This window comes from Tachyglossus aculeatus, chromosome 11, assembly GCF_015852505.1.
Source record: "Tachyglossus aculeatus isolate mTacAcu1 chromosome 11, mTacAcu1.pri, whole genome shotgun sequence".
In the NCBI taxonomy this organism is placed as follows: Eukaryota; Metazoa; Chordata; class Mammalia; order Monotremata; family Tachyglossidae; genus Tachyglossus; species Tachyglossus aculeatus.
The window spans coordinates 54,173,351-54,190,184 of NC_052076.1; the positions used below are offsets into that span (position 1 = coordinate 54,173,351).

At 53.0% G+C, this 16,834-nt stretch overlaps 1 protein-coding gene across 6 annotated transcripts in view; it reads right to left on the minus strand.

Annotated features, from left to right (window-relative positions):
- The window catches only part of MTSS2 (MTSS I-BAR domain containing 2), a 41,199-nt gene that overhangs the window by 16,348 nt on the left and 8,017 nt on the right, over window positions 1-16,834 (minus strand). For 3 of the 6 annotated variants that reach the window (XM_038753548.1, XM_038753545.1, XM_038753544.1), the window contains exons 2-7: window positions 14,175-14,236; window positions 12,004-12,077; window positions 3,996-4,080; window positions 3,407-3,498; window positions 765-839; window positions 145-153 (exon numbers count right to left, since the gene is read on the minus strand). In XM_038753548.1, coding sequence (XP_038609476.1) covers window positions 145-153; window positions 765-839; window positions 3,407-3,498; window positions 3,996-4,080; window positions 12,004-12,077; window positions 14,175-14,236 — 397 coding nt within the window. The remainder of the gene's footprint in view (window positions 1-144; window positions 154-764; window positions 840-3,406; window positions 3,499-3,995; window positions 4,081-12,003; window positions 12,078-14,174; window positions 14,237-16,834) is intronic. The other 3 variants (XM_038753549.1, XM_038753547.1, XM_038753546.1) reach the window with 1 other exon arrangement.

The following is a 16,834-nucleotide window of genomic DNA, read 5'->3' on the forward strand; positions in this document are numbered from 1 at the left end:
CAGAGCAGGGGACACCGAGAAATGTGAAGCGGATACTGGCGCCCGGGTGCGGTGGGGCGAGGGAGAGGGGCTGAGGGAGCAGGACGAGAGAGAGGTATAGAGGGCGAAGGAGCGGGCAGCTGGAGCCGATGACTTTTGACTTACCAAGTAGCTCTACAGGAAGGATGTGGGAGGGAGGGGAGAGAAGAGACAAAGACAGAGAGAGAGAGAGAGAGAGAGAGAGAGAGAGAGAGAAAGAGAAAGAGAGACAGAAAGAGAGAGAGAGAGAATGTGTGAAAGACAGCTGATGGACAGAGGGCTGTTTCTATCAGTTGGGGGTGTTCCCCATCAGATCGGACCCCACCCTCTTCACATCCAGGTGAGGAGGGTGATCCCCGCCCAGAGAAGGGGGTGCTCCCGAAGGGCAGTTTCTTGGGGGAAGAAAGGGGTACCATTCTGTCCAAAGGGCTACACCCTAAGTTTTCCAAACAGCGAAACTGAGATATCGAGATTCCCACCCAGGAAGAGGAGATTTGCCTTGGGTAGCAGGCGACGGCCTCCTGGCCGGTCTCCTTCACTAGGACACCAGACAGCTGCGGGGTCGGGGGGACCAGACGGGCACTCAGCCTCTTCCTAAGTGATGCTGTAGTGCAGGAGGAGGCACGTGGCAGGCCAAGCCACCCCCCTACCCACGGGTCCCGTGGTCCTGTCCGCACTAAGTGGACGTCTCAGGAGTAGGAGGCCTCAGGGCGTAGCAGGAGTTGCTGGCCGGGGCTCGGGGTTACCTTTGCGGGCCTTCTTCTGCAGCTTCAGCGTATCTGAAGATTTCTTCTTGATCTCATGTCGAGCTCGCTTGTATTCTAAACAGAGTGGGGTGGGGGGGGTTGTGGGGGAGGGAGGGAGAAATGAGGAGCCTGGTAGCCGTGTGTAGCACAGCACAGAGCCCTCCACACTCTTGGGTGGGTTAACCTGTCATCCTGAGCCCGGGGACTAGGTGAGCCAGACCTATAAGGGCCCAGCTGGGTTCGGGCAAGGCTCAGAACCCCTTAGGCACCTCCGCCCATCTGGGCCACCAGGCCAGAACTTAGGGTTCATGGACCCAAGGGCTTAAGGGGCACCCGGGCACTCTCCCCCTTCACCCCCTCCCCACCCCCCGGCCTTACCTCCTTCCCCTCCCCACAGCACCTGTATATATGTATATATGTTTGTACGTAGTTATTACTATTTTATTTGTACAGATTTATTCTATTTACTTTATTTTGTTAATATGTTTTGTTTTGTTGTCTGCCTCCCCCTTCTAGACTGTGAGCCCGCTGTTGGGTAGGGACTGTCTCTATATGTTAATAATAATAATAATGATGGCATTGGTTAAGTGCTTACTATGTGCAAAGCACTGTTCTAAGCGCTGGGGGGGATACAAGGTCATCCGGTTTTCCCACGTGGGGCTCACAGTCTTCATCCCCATTTTACAGATGAGGGAACTGAGGCTCAGAGAAGTGAAGTGACTTGCCCAAGGTCACACAGCTGACAAGTGGCGGAGCCGGGATTCGAATCCATGACCTCTGGCTCCCAAGCCCGGGCTCTTTCCACTGAGCCATGCTGCTTCTCTGTTGCCAACTTGGCCTTCCCAAGCGCTTAGTCCAGTGCTCTGCACATAGAAAGCGCTCAATAAATACGACTGAATGACTGAATGAATGAATGAATGAACAGGCTAGATCAATCAATCAATCAATCAATTGTATTTATTGAGCGCTTACTGTGTGCAGAGCACTGTACTAAGCGCTTGGGAAGTCCAAGTTGGCAACATATAGAGACGGTCCCTACCCAACAGTGAGCTCACAGTCTAGAAGAGGGAGACGGAGAACAAAACAAATTAACAAAATAAAATAAATAGAATAGATATGTACAAGTAAAATAGAGTAATAAATACGTACAAACGTATATCAATCAGTCAATTGTATTTATCGAGTGCTTACTGTGTGCAGAGCACTGTACTAAGCGCTTGGGAAGTACAAGTTGGCAACACATTGAGATGGTCCCTACCTAACAGTGGGCTCACAGTCTAGAAGGGGGAGACGGAGAACAAAACAAAACATATTAACAAAATAAAATAAATAGAATAGATATGTACAAGTAAAATAGAGTAATAAATATGTACAAACATATATCAATCAACCAATCAATCGTATTTATTGAGCGCTTACTGTGTGCAGAGCACTGTATTAAGCGCTTGGGAAGTACAAGTTGGCAACACATAGAGATGGTCCCTACCCAACAGTGGGCTCACAGTCTAGAAGGGGGAGACAGAGAACAAAACAAAACATATTAACAAAATAAAATAAATAGAATAAATATGTACAAATAAAATAGAGTAATAAATCTGTACAAACATATATCAATCAATTGTATTTATCGAGCGCTTACTGTGTGCAGAGCACTGTACTAAGCGCTTGGGAAGTACAAGTTGGCAACACATAGAGACGGTCCCTACCCAACGGTGGGCTCACAGTCTAGAAGGGGGAGACAGAGAACAAAACAAAACATATTAACAAAATGAAATAGACAGACTAGATATGTACAAGTAAAATAGAGTAATAAATACGTACAAACATATATCAATCAATCAATCAATCATATTTATCGAGTGCTTACTGTGTGCAGAGCACTGTACTGAGCGCTTGGGAAGTACAAGTTGGCAACACATAGAGACGGTCCCTACCCAACAGTGGGCTCACAGTCTAGAAGGGGGAGATGGAGAACAAAACCAAACATATTAACAAAATAAAATAAATAGAATAGATATGTACAAGTAAAATAAATAAATAAATAGAGTAAGAAATCCATACAAACATATCTACACATATACAGGTGCTGTGGGGAAGGGAAGGAGGTAAGGCAGTGGGGATGGAGAGGGGGAAGAGGGAGGAGGGGGGCTCAAGAGTGCTCTGGTGTCCCCCAAGTCCCCAAGTGTGGCTTTCATCTCATCTTGGGCTGGGCCGGCCCAGGATGAGCTAGGCTAGGCCACAGTTTTCTGGATCAGGCAGGACACTAATAATAATAATAATAATAATAACAATAATAATAATAATGGCATTTATTAAGTGCTTACTATGTGCAGAGCACTGTTCTAAGCGCTGGGGAGGTTACAAGGTGATCAGGCCCACAGGGGCCTCCCAGTCAATCCCCATTTTTACAGAGGAGGTAACTGAGGCCCAGAGAAGTGAAGTGACTTCCCCAAAGTCACACAGCCGACAATTGGCGGAGCCGGCATTTGAACCCATGACCCCTGACTCCAAAGCCCGGGCTCTCTCCGCTGAAACAGAAGCCCGGGACAGGAAGCCGTCACTCAGGCCTGGCTCTGCTGGCACCCCCCCTGCCAACCAACCCACCGTTTCCCTCCCACACCCTTCTTTCCCAGCCGGGGCACCTTTGGCGTGATCCTTGTCAAGCTGGTTGGCGGTTTTCTTCCAGTCCTCAATCCTCTCTTGCAGGGGGTTGATGAGGCTCTCCAGCAAGGCGCTGCGAGCGGGAAGGGAGGGAGAGAGAGAGAGAGAGACACGGGGTCTGCTGGGGGCAGGGGCTACTCCCCCCCGGGGACTGAGCACATCCCACCTTCCTTCCTCTCCCCCTCGTCCCCCTCTCCATCCCCACCATCTTATCTCCTTCCCTTCCCCACAGCACCTGTATGTATGTATATATGTTTGTACAGATTTATGACTCTATTTATTTTATTTGTACATATCTATTCTATTTATTTTATTTTGTCAGTATGTTTGGTTTTGTTCTCTGTCTCCCCCTTTTAGACTGTGAGCCCACTGTTGGGTAGGGACTGTCTCTATATGCTGCCATTTGTACTTCCCAAGCGCTTAGTACAGTGCTCTGCACACATTAAGCGCTCAATAAATACGATTGATGATGACGACGATCCCACCCTTCTCCGGCCAGCGAGAGGAAGGGGATCCGGAGTCAGCCGAGGCCCCAGCTTGGTCCTCGCACCCGGCCGCGGCCGTACTCACTTGGTGAACTGCCTCAGCTTGGCCTCGATGCTGCGGTGCCGCATGCACATGCGGGTAAGGGCAGAGCCGATGTCCCGAGTGGCTCCTGTGAAATAAGAGCCCCGGCCGGTCTTGTCAGAGGAGGGGTCTGCGCCCAGCCGGGGGTGGGCGGGGGAGGGAAGGGGCACCACAGGGCAACAGTGGCCAATCGATCGATCAATCAATCAATCGTATTTATCTGCCTCCCCCTTTTAGACTGTGAGCCCACTGTTGGGTAGGGACTGTCTCTATATGTTGCCAATTTGTACTTCCCAAGCGCTTAGTCCAGTGCTCTGCACACAGTAAGCGCTCAATAAATCCGACTGATGATGATGATGATTGAGCGGTTACCGTGTGCAGAGCACTTGGGAAGTCCAAGTTGGCAACATATAGAGACAGTCCCTACCCAACAGTGGGCTCACAGTCTAGAAAATCCCACCCTCACCCTGCTTTTCCATCTGACCTCATAATAATAATAATAATAATAATGATGGCATTGAAGCAGCGTGGCTCAATGGAAAGAGCACCGGCTTTGGAGCCAGAGGTCATGGGTTCGTATCCCAGCTCTGCCACATGCCTGCTGTGTGACCTTTGGGCAAGTCACTTCACTTCTCTGAGCCTCAGTGACCTCATCTGTAAAATGGGGATTAAGACTGTGAGCCCCACGTGGGACGACCTGATCACCTTGTCTCCCCCCCAGCGCTTAGAACAGTGCTTCGCACATAGTAAGCGCTTAACAAATGCCATTATTATTATTATTATTATTAAACAGCAGCCAAGTGGTGGAGGTAGTATTAGAACCCAGGTCCTGCTCTTTCCGCTAGGCAAGGGGCTACTCTTCACTTCCAGGCAATTCTACTTTTGGCCACCAGAGGGCGACTGAGCCACACCTGACAGAAAGGATTCATTCATTCATTCAATCGTATTTATTGAGCGCTTACTGTGTGCAGGGCACTGTACTAAGCGCTTGGGAAGTACAAGTTGGCAACATATAGAGACGTTCCCTACCCAACAGTGGGCTCACAGTCTAGGATCTGAAATCCGGAGAAGGGCCAGAACCATCCTTTCTTTTCCCTCCTCCTCCTTCGCCCGCCTCGCACTTGGATAATAATAATTCATCCATTCAATCGTATTTATTGAGCGCTTACTGTGTGCAGAGCACTGGACTAAGCGCTTAATAAATAATTGTGGTATTTGGTAAGCGCTTACTATGTGCCAAGCACTGCTCTAAGCGCTGCAGTAGATACGGGGTAATCAGGTTGTCCCACGTGGGGCATTACCAAGCAGCATGGCTCAGTGGAAAGAGCCTGGGCTTTGGAGTCATAGGTCATGGGTTCAAATTTCGGCTCCACCAACTGTCAGCTGTGTGACTTCGGGTAAGTCACAACTTCTCTGTGCCTTAGTGCCATCTGTAAAATGGGAATTAAAACTGTGAGCCCCGCAACCTCGTAACCTCCCCAGCGCTTAGAACAGTGCTTTGCACATAGTAAGAGCTTAACAAATACCATCGTTATTATGATTATTACCATTTTCCAGATGAGGTCACTGAGACACAGAGAAGTGTCTTGCCCAAGGTCACACAGCAGACAAGTGGCAGAAGCGGAATTAGAACCCATGACCTCTGACTCCCAAGCCTGTGCTCTTTCCACTAAACCATACTGCTTCTCCAATGGTCCCCTCTCCCCCTACCCAGGTTTCTCCTAATGTCTTATTAAGCTGCCTGGTGCCTCTGGAAAACTGCCCGTCATCGGACTGGGGCAAGCCTAGAACCAGGAGCTTGGGACACAAGGCTCCGGCCCTTCCCCACAGCTTCCCTCCACATCCCCATCCCTATCCCTGCTCTGCTCTGGCAGGGGGCAGAGGGGGAATTTGGCCCTAGCCCCTCTGGAGTCTCTCACCATAACTAATAATAATAATAATGATGGCATTTATTAAGCACTTACTATGGGCAAAGCACTGTTCTAAGCGCTGGGGCATTTACAAGGTGATCAGGTTGTCCCACGTGGGGCTCACAGACTTAATCCCCATTTTACAGATGAGGTCACTGAGGCCCAGAGAAGTGAAGTGACTCGCCCAAAGTCACAAAGCTGACAAGTGGCGGAGCTGGGATTTGACCCCACGACCTCTGAATCCAAAGCCCGGGCTCTTTCCACTGAGCCACGCTGCTTCCCCGAACTAGGCCTCCATCCGACGGCCTTAGCTCTTTCCAACTCCGGGGGCAACAACAGACTTGCTCCCTGGACTTTCTCCACTGCTTTTAACCCAATGTAAATACGATTGAATGAATGAATGAATGAAATACGTTGCCAGCTTGTACTTCCCAAGCGCTTAGTCCAGTGCTCTGCACACAGCAAGCGCTCAATAAATACGATTGATTGAATGAATGAATGGATGGATGAATCCCACCAGCTCCTTCCTGCCCTCCCCAGCCAAGCAACCCACCTTCTCTAAATAACCCTGCCCTTACGTGAACCAGGACCACCGAGCATCCCTGCCCAGCCCACCCCGGGCAACTAGTCCCATGGCCACGGCCTAGTGTCTGAGGGGTCCTGGGTGAGCTCCACCACGGCCTGTGGGGCCTGGCGGGGCTTGGGATCCAGCCTCCAGGAGAGAGGCCCGGCCTCCACCCCAAGAAAGGCACCCCGATTCCTGAGAAGGGGAGGCACGGCAGCCCCGTGACCCAGCCCCGTCGAGATGGAGGCTGCGTCTTAGCAAGCCAGCAGCTGGGGCTGCCCGGCTGGCTGCTCCCGGGGGCTCGCCTTTGGGTGGACACGTTCCTGACATGCCGACCGGCTCGGTGCTGCCCGCGGGAGAGGAGGCCGCTCCCCGCTCCTTGGAGCGGGAGGCCGGACCTGCAATGCAGGCAGCTGGCAGCCCCGCCGCCGGAGCAGCTGAACGTGGCTTTGAGGGAAGGGACGGAGCAGCTGGGGGCCCTGGCTGCTGGCCTGAAAGGGCAGGGTTTGTCCGCATGGCTGTATGCCAGGGCCTGCTTCCTGTCTGCGCGGGAGGTCGGCAGGTTCTCCGGATGCCGGACAAGCAGCCGCCTTCACCCTGGCGTTCCCAAGGGCCCGAGCAGAAACCGCCCCCATCATGCGAAGGGGCCCAGTTGGCACACCGTGGGTACCGGTGCTGCTCATTTCCCCTCGAATATCATTCATTCAATCGCATTTATTGAGCGCTTACTGTGTGCAGAGCACCGTACTAGGCGCTTGGGAAGTACAAGTTGGCAACATATATGTACATCATTAACAAAAGAAATAGAAGAGTAAATATGTACAAGTAAAATAGAGTAATAAATCTGTACAAATATACATACAAGTTACCGAGGGTCTCCCATTATCAGTTATATCTCAAATCCCTACACTGTATGGTAAATATCCCCCGGAGGGCCAATGCTCCGCACCCAAGGTAGGGCTGTTCATTGGGCCAAAGGGCTGACAGTGCTCTGCACACAGTAAGCGCTCAATAAATACGATTGATTGATTGATTGATTGATTGACTGCGCTAGCCTGGGGCTACAGAGAGAGGACTTGAGGGGTTACCTAATGCAAGGGGGTGAGGAAGAAGCTGGGGCAGTGGAAGAGGTAATCGCCAGCGAAGGGGCGAGGGCGAAGCTCAGAGAGAAACCCTCAGAGAGGGCCCAGGAAGTTGTGGCAGTCATCACAACTGGGTTGTGGGTGCAGAGCACCGTACTAAGTACAAAGCAGTCAAGTGACACACTCCCTGCCCATAAGGAGCTTATCCCTTAATGGGGGGGACAAACATTAAAGTATTTACAAACAGAAGCAACTGAAGAAATATATCTATTTAAGTGCCGAGGGTGAGTAGGAGTAAGTCCACAGGTCTAGAGATGGCTGACGTGTTCCTGTGACTCAGAATGCTGAGAGTGAATTAGGAAAGGCATGTTGGAGGATGTGGACGTTTCGGGAGGGCTTTGAATGTGGGGAGAGCAGATAAATTGGGGAGGGAGGAAGTTCCAAGCTGGGAGAACAGCGTGAGCGAGGGGATGGGTGGAGGCAGGGGGAGTTGAGGGCAGTTAGAAGGTGGGCTTGGGAGGAACAAAGAGAATGGGTAGGGGTGTGGCGGGGGAAGAGAGTACATATGAAAGGAGGGGGAGTTGGTGGAGAGTTTCAGAGGAGTGCTGTGAGGGGTGCTTTCTTGAGGAGGAGGGATGCGAGGAGCCAGTGGAGGACTTGGAGGGGTGGAGAGATGTGTGCCAAGTGACGCTTCAGGAAGCTGATGCTGCAGAGTGCAGTATAGGCTGGAAAAGGGAGAGGCTGGAGGTGGGGAGACCAGAAAAATACCCACCTGGGGCCTACTCAAACTCCTTCCCAATATACCTAGCCTTAACCACTTCCTGTGTCATCAGCACACTTGTGCTGACTGGTCCACTCACCTCCCAGGCATTTGGCAAATGCCAACTCGAAGCCCTCCAGCGAGAGCAGAATGGGCCAGGGATAACTTGTACATACAAATTATGCTTCCTGGGAAAGACCGCCCTTCCTGCCCCCTCCCTCCAAGTTCCCAGTAGCCCTGCTCTCTCCCTTCTGTTCAGCCTGGGATCTGGGCAGGACCAGTATGGCTTCTGGTAGGCTTTGGCCGGGGGTGGGGGGAGTAATGGGGGAGGTCTAACCGAGTGGGTGGGGATGGCGCTGGGCTCGTGTAGCAGTAGACAAACCTGGCCCAGGCCAACCACCCCACCATGCTTCCACCTTTGCTCTCGCCTCATCCCAAACCCCGCCCCAGATGGCTGGCTCCCTGAGAGGCTGAGAACAGAATGGATACAACTACCCAGGTGCCCAGGAAGTGGGGAATGGGATGCAGAAATAACCGCTAGCTAATCACCTTTATCCAAGGGTCAGGCTGGGGAGCCCCTTGGGACCATCAGATGGGGGGCCCCACCAGAGAATGTCAGGCTCCTCACCCGCCCACCCACCCCCGGCAGACTCCACAGTCATCTCTACACTCTGGCACCCGGGGGAGCACGGGGCTTGCAGGGCAAGGTGAGGGAACCAGGGACTTCCCCTGCCCAAAGAGAATACAAGCAACACCCCTTCTAGTCGGGATCCTGTCAACCTGCCCTCAGAGAGCTGCCTCTCCTTTGGGACTTTTGATGATGGGGGAGGGTGTCAATTAGCCCCCTTGTGTACCTTCCCCGGTTGGGTCACCAGCTTGGGTCAGCAGCGTGCGGGAGGTGTGGAACAACCAGATTGGTGACTAAGACCTGGGCTTTGTTCCTGCAACTGACTGTCTTTCTGCCACTTCCTTCCATCTCGTCCTGAACGCGGCCACTCCAGGGCGCAGTGACAGCTCAGGCCAAAGGGAGCTGGTGGGCAGGGGGAAGAAGGGCAGGGAGCAGCAACCGTAGACTTTGGGGGGGGCCGTTATCTCTGCCACAGATCCCTAATTCCGTGTGTCTGTCATCAAGGTGTGCTGCTCGGGGAGGAGAGCACAGAGACCGCTCAAGGTTGACGGTCAGCTCTGGTACCAGGTCCTCCCTCCTCCCCAACACTGTCCGCTGGGTTTGACCCTGTTAGGATTGGAATGACTGTGCCGGGCCCCGTGTCCGTGGCTTGACCATTCATTCATTCATTCAATCGCATTTACTGAGCGCTTACTGTGTGCAGAGCACTGTACTAAGCACTTGGGAAGTACAAGTTGGCACCATATAGAGACGGTCCCTACCCAACAGTGGGCTCAGCTCTCCCCCAGCTCCAGGGGGCTGAGGCATCGCCCAGGGCCATCCACTCTCCGGAATCCCACAGGGCCCTCCAGAGAAGGGAGAGATCCTGGTTTTCTGAATGCCTGGGTGGATGTACACAGGAGGGGTGAGGTGGTTCTGTGTGGATGGGCTAGGGTGTATCCGGGAGGTGCTTGCTCCTGTCTCTTGAGCCTGGTATCGCAGGGCGAAAAACCACTAGCTTTGTCCCTCTGATCATGCATGGTGGGCAGCCACAGCTCACCTGTACAACCCCTTGGAGCCAGCTGGACATGGAGCTGCCTAGATGGCGGCTCCCCTTCTGACTCTGTTTCCCTACTGGCAGATGGCATTTCCAGGCCTGGGCTTTACTCTCTCCACTCCGGGCTTCCTCATCCGCTGACCTGATGCGTCCCTCACTCCCATCAGACTCAGGGAGCTCAGAGACCCAGCTGGGGTCCATCTGCTCCCCTGGCAGAGTGAGTCTCTCCCTGACTTTTTCTCCTTGGCCCTTCCCCTCTCTGCCTCTCCTCCTCCCTGAAAGCCTCACCCTCTTAAAGCCCCACCCCAAGTTTGCTCCCGTGTGCGGGGTGAAAAGCCGGCACTTGGGCTGTGTGTGGGAGTCTGAGTGTATTCCTGCGGGTGTAGAGGTTCATTCATTCATTCAGTCGTACTTACTGAGCGCTTACTGTGTGCAGAGCACTGTACTAAGCACTTGGGAAGTCCAAGTTGGCAACATATAGAGACGGTCCCTACCCAACAGTGGGCTCACAGTCTAGAAGGGGGAGACAGAGAACAAAACAAAACATATTAACAAAATAAAATAAATAGAATAAATATGTACAAATAAAATAGAGTAATAAATCTGTACAAACAAATATACATATATACAGTTGCTGTGGGGAGGGGAAGGAGGAAAGGGGATGGGAAAGGGGAGGATGGGGAGAGGAAGGAGGAGGCTCAGTCTGGGAATGTGTGTGTGTTCGTGTGTCTGTAGTATTTGTTAAGTGCTTATTGTGTGTCAAGCACTGTTCTAAGGGCTGGGGTGGATAATAAGTTAACCAGGTTGGACACAATACAATAAAGTTGGTAGACATGATCCCTGCTCTAAAGGTGTTTCGATCTTACTGCGTCCAAGGGTGTTCCTGTGGGTCTATGTTTGTGTGTTTTCTTGGTTCATATTTGGCTTCATCTTATCTGACTGTAACTTCCTGGTATTTTCTAACCCTGGGATACATCATGACATTGTCAGGCTTCATAAGGGACATTTCTGTGTGTACACACACAGAAAACACACACACACACACACACACACACACACGTGTTACATAGGGAGTCTTCCCAGACTAAGCCCCACTTTTTTCATTTCCCACTCCATTCTGCATCACCCTGATTTTCTCCCTTAGCTCTTACCACTCTCCCCACCCCACAGCACTGATGTATAGATCTGTAATTGTTATTTATTTATATTGATGTTTGTTTATTTGCACTGATGTCTGTCTCCCTGCCTCTAGACTGTGAGCTCATTGTGGTTAGGGATTGTCTCTCTTTACGGCTGTATTGTACTTTCCCAAGAGCTTAGTACAGTGCTCTGCACACAGTAAGCGCTCAGTAAATACGATCGAATGAATGAGTGAATGAATCTCTCCTTATATGTTTAAATCCTTCCACACCCTACCCTTTAGCTACACACACCCACCGTCCTCAGATCGTGAGCCCCTTGTTGGCTAGGGTCCAGGTCTGTGTCTCATCCATGGACTTCTTTCCCAGTGCTTATGAACAGTCTCAGTGCTTTGTCCATAGTAAGTGCTCTGTGTCCGACCTGATTATCTTCTATCTACGCCAGTGCTTGGCACAGAGTAAGGGCTTAACAAATACCACAATACTACTACTACTACAGCAACAACACTGCTGCTGCAGAACTCACGCAGACATGACCTCATTTGCCTCCATTCCCCTCACCTCAGAAGAGGAGGAAAGGATAATTATTTTGCTCTTTAAGCAGGAGGCAAGGACGAATAGAGCGGTGAAACGATTTGCCTGTACTCAGCAGGCCAATGGTGGAACAAGAACACATCCAGGAGTCCCCTGCTGCCCAGCTGGGACCTTTCATAATGGACTGTCCTCCCCACTGAGGATTCTCACATCCCACTCCTCTGTTCCCGCAAGCCCACCGTCATCTCCCCAAACCCGGGCCCTTCTCCAGCCAGTCTCGCCCTCCTCCCGCCCGTCTCACCCTCCTCCCTCTGCGCCTTCTCCCCCCAGCCCAGGTTCCGCCTCACTTTTTCCTACCTCGGGTGTTGGTGGCCATGTCGGCCACTTTTTGGAAGGCATCCAGGAAGGCAACTGCAGCCAGGACTGTGGTCCTGCGAGAGACAAACACCGTCCAGGGTCAGTCCGGCTCAGCTCGGCTCAGCAGGGCAGTCCTCTCCCCTCCCGACACTGGCCTGGGCCGGCAGTTGGCCCAGGAACTTCAGTTTGGCTGTCCAAACAGAGGAACCCTGTAGCCTGACCGGTGAAGCTCACCGCCGTCTGATTTCCCTGGCTCCTCGCCCCACCCTGACTTGCCATGGTGGCCAACCCCATGGAAGGTAGGCCACCCCAGTTTGGCACCAGAAGGAGACTCTCTTAGCCTCAAGCAGCAGCCGCCCACCCCTGTCTGCCCGAAGCCTATGGGCCGCACCAATAGCTCAATTGTGGACATTAAGATGGAGCCGTGCACGCCGGGCCCTGGCTAGGCTGGAAGCACACAGAGATGTTCCAGGAATATCCTCCCTTGGAGATCTCGGGCGGTCTGCAGGTGGTAGCCTGGGAGGTGGCTTTGAGTACCCTGGAGGACTTTGGGTAGCGCTGGCATGGTCACGCAGACAGTTGGGAGTGACTCAGGGGGGTCTTTCCTCCCCTCATGGTGGATCTGGAATCTGTACCCAGAGCTCACACAGACGCATTTGCTCCTCCTCAGTCCTCAACAACTAGACCCCTCTGCGTCTCTGCAGAGGTTCCCCATGGCCTGGGATCAGCCTCATGACCAACCAAGAGACACTATTCCATGACACCAGTGAGAGGGCTGCAGTCCGGCCACACTGCCTGCTTTCCGGGACCCGGGAGGCCAGGGCAGCCAGCATTCCTCCCAGACACTGAAACCAAGTGGAGCCCAGTCCCTGATTTTGGGGGGCTGAGTAGAGACATAGAGACCCAGGAAGGCAAGAATCAGAGAGGAGAGAGAAGTCGGGGGCTCAGAAGAGAGAATAGAGACTACTAAGGAGACAGAAAGAGGACACACATGCACACAAACAAGGGCAGAGACTTCACTTACCAGGACTTCATGGGCCTCTCCCCGGGGCCCTCATCTCACCTCCCAAAAGGCAGCTGCCCCAGCCCCAGAGGAGGAGTGGGAGCAGAGCGAGGCTACTGCCTGCGGGGTGGAGTGTAAGACAGACACCCTCCGCAGCCCCGGAGAGGCTAGGGGACAGAAAGACTCCAGTCTCAGAAGCCAAGAGAGATGGTGTCGGTGTCAGGCTCTGTATTTCCAGTCAATCAATCAGTCACTCTTACTGAGTGCAGAGCACTGTACAGAGCACTTGGGAGGTACAATACGATAGAGAGTTTTCAGTCTTTTCCCTGCAGTCTCATTAAGAAACTCCTCCCAATTCATCACTTTGACCAAGCTTTGGTGGGGATGCCAAGGGGGAGGAGAGCTGAGAAAGGGAGCCGTGCCTTGTCCCCACTTTAGGGATTCTTTTCTACTTGAGCTGGGGTTGGGGGCAGTTGAGTCGGGGGGGTGAAGCCAGCCCAAGAGACTGGGTTTGGAACAGGAACACCAAAGGGTTGCCTGAACTGGTGATCCTGCCAAAGCAGTAGGTTAGGCAGAAGTAGGCTGTAGGGATGAGCCCTGGATCTGGGGGCAGCCTATCCCGGACTGACATTGCAACAGGAATCCAGGGCCCTCTCCCACCTCAGCTCGGTGTATTGCTAGGGATAAACGCCTCCTCCCGCCCCCATCGTGGCTGTCAGGCTCCGCCCAGAGGATGAGATAATAATAATAATAATAATAATAATAATAATGATGGCATTTGTTAAGCGCTTGCTATGTGCAAAGCACTGTTCTAAGCGCTGGGGAGGACACAAGGTGATCAGGTTGTCCCATGTGGGGCTCACAGTCTTAATCCCCATTTTCCAGATGAGGGAACTGAGGCACAGAGAAGTTAAGTGACTTGCCCAAAGTCACACAGCCGACAAGCGGCGGAGCCGGGATTTGAACCCATGACCTCTGACTCCCAAGCCCGGGCTCTTTCCACTGAGCCACGCTGCTTCTCAGATGCTCTGGAGGGGCTATCCTGGGAGGAAGAGGAGGGGATGCAGGAGGATGGAGGTGAAGTACGTGCTCTCAGGGCCAGTTCGTCTGCTAGCTGCGGGTCTTCTAGGGTTCTAGGCTTGGTGGTCCTTGAGCCGGGGTGACTCACCTGAGCTGGGAGTGGAGCTTGGTAGCCTTGGAGTTAAAGTCTTCCCAGATGGGATATGAGCTCTGCAAAGAAGGTGACAAATGGGGAAATGAGTTGAATGTCCAGATTCAAGACTTCCTCAGTCCTGAGAGCCGAGGGGCTGGGCGGGACGTCGGTCTCCCCCACCCTCCAACGGCCGCACAGCCTCTCTCTTCAGACAGCAGTCTGAACAAAGTCCCGGCCTCTCCGAGGAACGGAGGGGGTTCAGGCTGTACTCCTGGGGTTCCCCCCTTAGCTATAACCCACCCAAAGGGCTCGCCCGGGAAGAACCTGGGCCTCTCTCCTGCGTGCATTAGCCAGGAATGAACCCCCACTTGTACGTTCAGTCCGTCGTTATCTCCAGGCCCTTGGCCTTCCAGACTTCTCTGAGGAGCGTTTCCCAGCTCCAGGTCCTCAAGGTCCTGCGGGTAAACTGTGCCACCATCACCTAGAGTTCTGGACCTCCCGGACCCCGGAGCGGGAACCAGCTGGGAGCGCCACATGTGGCTCTATGCTTGGGCACTCAGCTGATCCCTGAACCCCTTTCTAAAGCCGAACCCTCCCTTATAGTCCCAACATGGCCTTGGCTTCCCAGAACACGACATCCGGGGATTCACACACGATGAGGTAAAAAGTACTGTACCAAAGCTAAAGAGAGTTCAAGTGTTAAGTAAAATCACACAATCACACACGGCAATCAACATTCAACCAACTTTCAACAAAGTTCTGCCGATACCTGGCAAAAAGAGCATAAAATAAGAAGCAGTCGCGAAAGGTAGAGAAGCAGCAGGACCTAGTGGAAAGAGCAGAGGCCTGGGTGTCAGAGGACCTGGGATCTAATCCTGGCTATGCCACTTGTCTACTGTGTGACCTTGAGCAAGTCATTCAACTTCTCTGTGCCTCAGTTACCTTATCTGTAAAATGGGGATTAAGACTGTGAGCCCTATGTGGTGCAGGGATCGTGTCCAACCTGATTAGCTTGTATCTACCCCAATACAGTGGTATAGTCTCTGGCTCATAATAGGTGCTTAATGAATTATTAAGAAAGAAAAAAAAAAAGGCAGAACATTTCCTGATCCCGTGCTCCGCTCTGAGCTTGGATCTAGTTCCTTCAATCTTCCCGAGCCAATTACCCACCCTTGATCACTGCTGGGCTTCTGTCCTCTGGACCATGGGCTTTCTCCCCATTTCTGCCTAAATGGACTTCCCTTTGGCAGCCCGCCCTCCTGGCCAAAGCCCTCGCTTCCTCCTCCTTCCCTCTCTCAGGCCCCCACTTGCTTCCTGCCCCCGACCCAAGGCCTAAGATAGAATTGGTTCGGCTCCCAGAGAAATGACCAGAATCTGAGGCCCCAGTCTGTCTTCTGGTGTATTCCCCGTCACCTGCTTCAAATATTTCTTCAAGTCAGGCTGCTCTCTGGAAGTGGTGAGGAGACAAATAGTCTCTCCTCTGCCTTTAAACTAGCTACTGTCGTTGGCGGAGGCTGGTCCCGGGACTGTTCGGAAGCCATGCTCACAGACTTGGGATATTAGCAGGCAGCTAAAGCAGCAGTTTCATGGGGCTTGGTCAGCCCATCACAGGAAGATATTGATGGCACCTCAGAAAGGCCAAGCTTCTAGGCAAGGGGGTGATGAAGTGCCCACCATGGCCCCCGTATGAGAAAGGGGAAAAAAGGCCATGCCAGGAGAACAGGCAGTAACCCAGAGAAGAGGAATGCATTCCCTTGCTGCAATGCTATGGGAAGTACATGGAGAAGAGGGGGAGGATGCAGTGGGATCAATGGAAAAAGGACCTCAGGACGGACCAGTGGTTGTGGGGGAGGGCACTGAGGAGAAGAGTTAGGTCTAGCTCTCCTGGGGCCTCTGCCAGAACCACCTCATCCTGTCCGCCAGGCCGCTGAGGAGGCGTTGGCCACTAGCTCACGGGTCCCCGGCTCCTGGCTGGACATATGCCGAGACTGTCCAACCCTTGGGATCGGGTTGTTGGGTGGAGCTCTTTACAAAGGCACCAGCTCCTGTGCTCAGAGCCGCCGAGATGGCTTCAGGCTTGTGCTTAGCAGGCATTCCGACAGAGGGAGTGGGCCGTCTCGCCTTCTGATCGGGATGAAGAATCCTGCCTCCCAATCCCACCTCTTTGCCGTACTGAGGAAAAAGGTAGGAGGAGCAGAGGGTGAAGCCTGCAGAGGAGATCACTTGGCCCCCACTGCCTGCTGCAGTCATGGCTGGGGACCCAAGGGAACCCAGTGTCCCACTTGAGGCGCCTAACCTCTTTCCTTCAGGTGTTCCGGCCTCAAGTAGCCTCAACAAACCACGGACTTAGCCTGGCCTGGGAAGTTTACGGGTTTCAGGCTGATGCCCTTGAGGCTGCACTGAGGGCCTGTCTAGCTCACCCTCCCCAATCTCTGACTGGGTTCCTATAGGGAAACTGAGGCACGGGGGCTTGGGGGCAGAGACGGCAGGGAATCCCTGGCCAGGCCATTTGGGGAACCGGGACCCCTAGGCCTCCCAGTCAGACCATGTTGCCAAAAAGGGCAGGCCAAAGGGGCGGGGGAGGGAGGGGGTACTCCTGTGTGTTGCTCCGAAATGGTTCCCTGGGAAACAAGTCTTGTCCTACCCCCCGGGGACTCCAACTGCCACAACCTCCC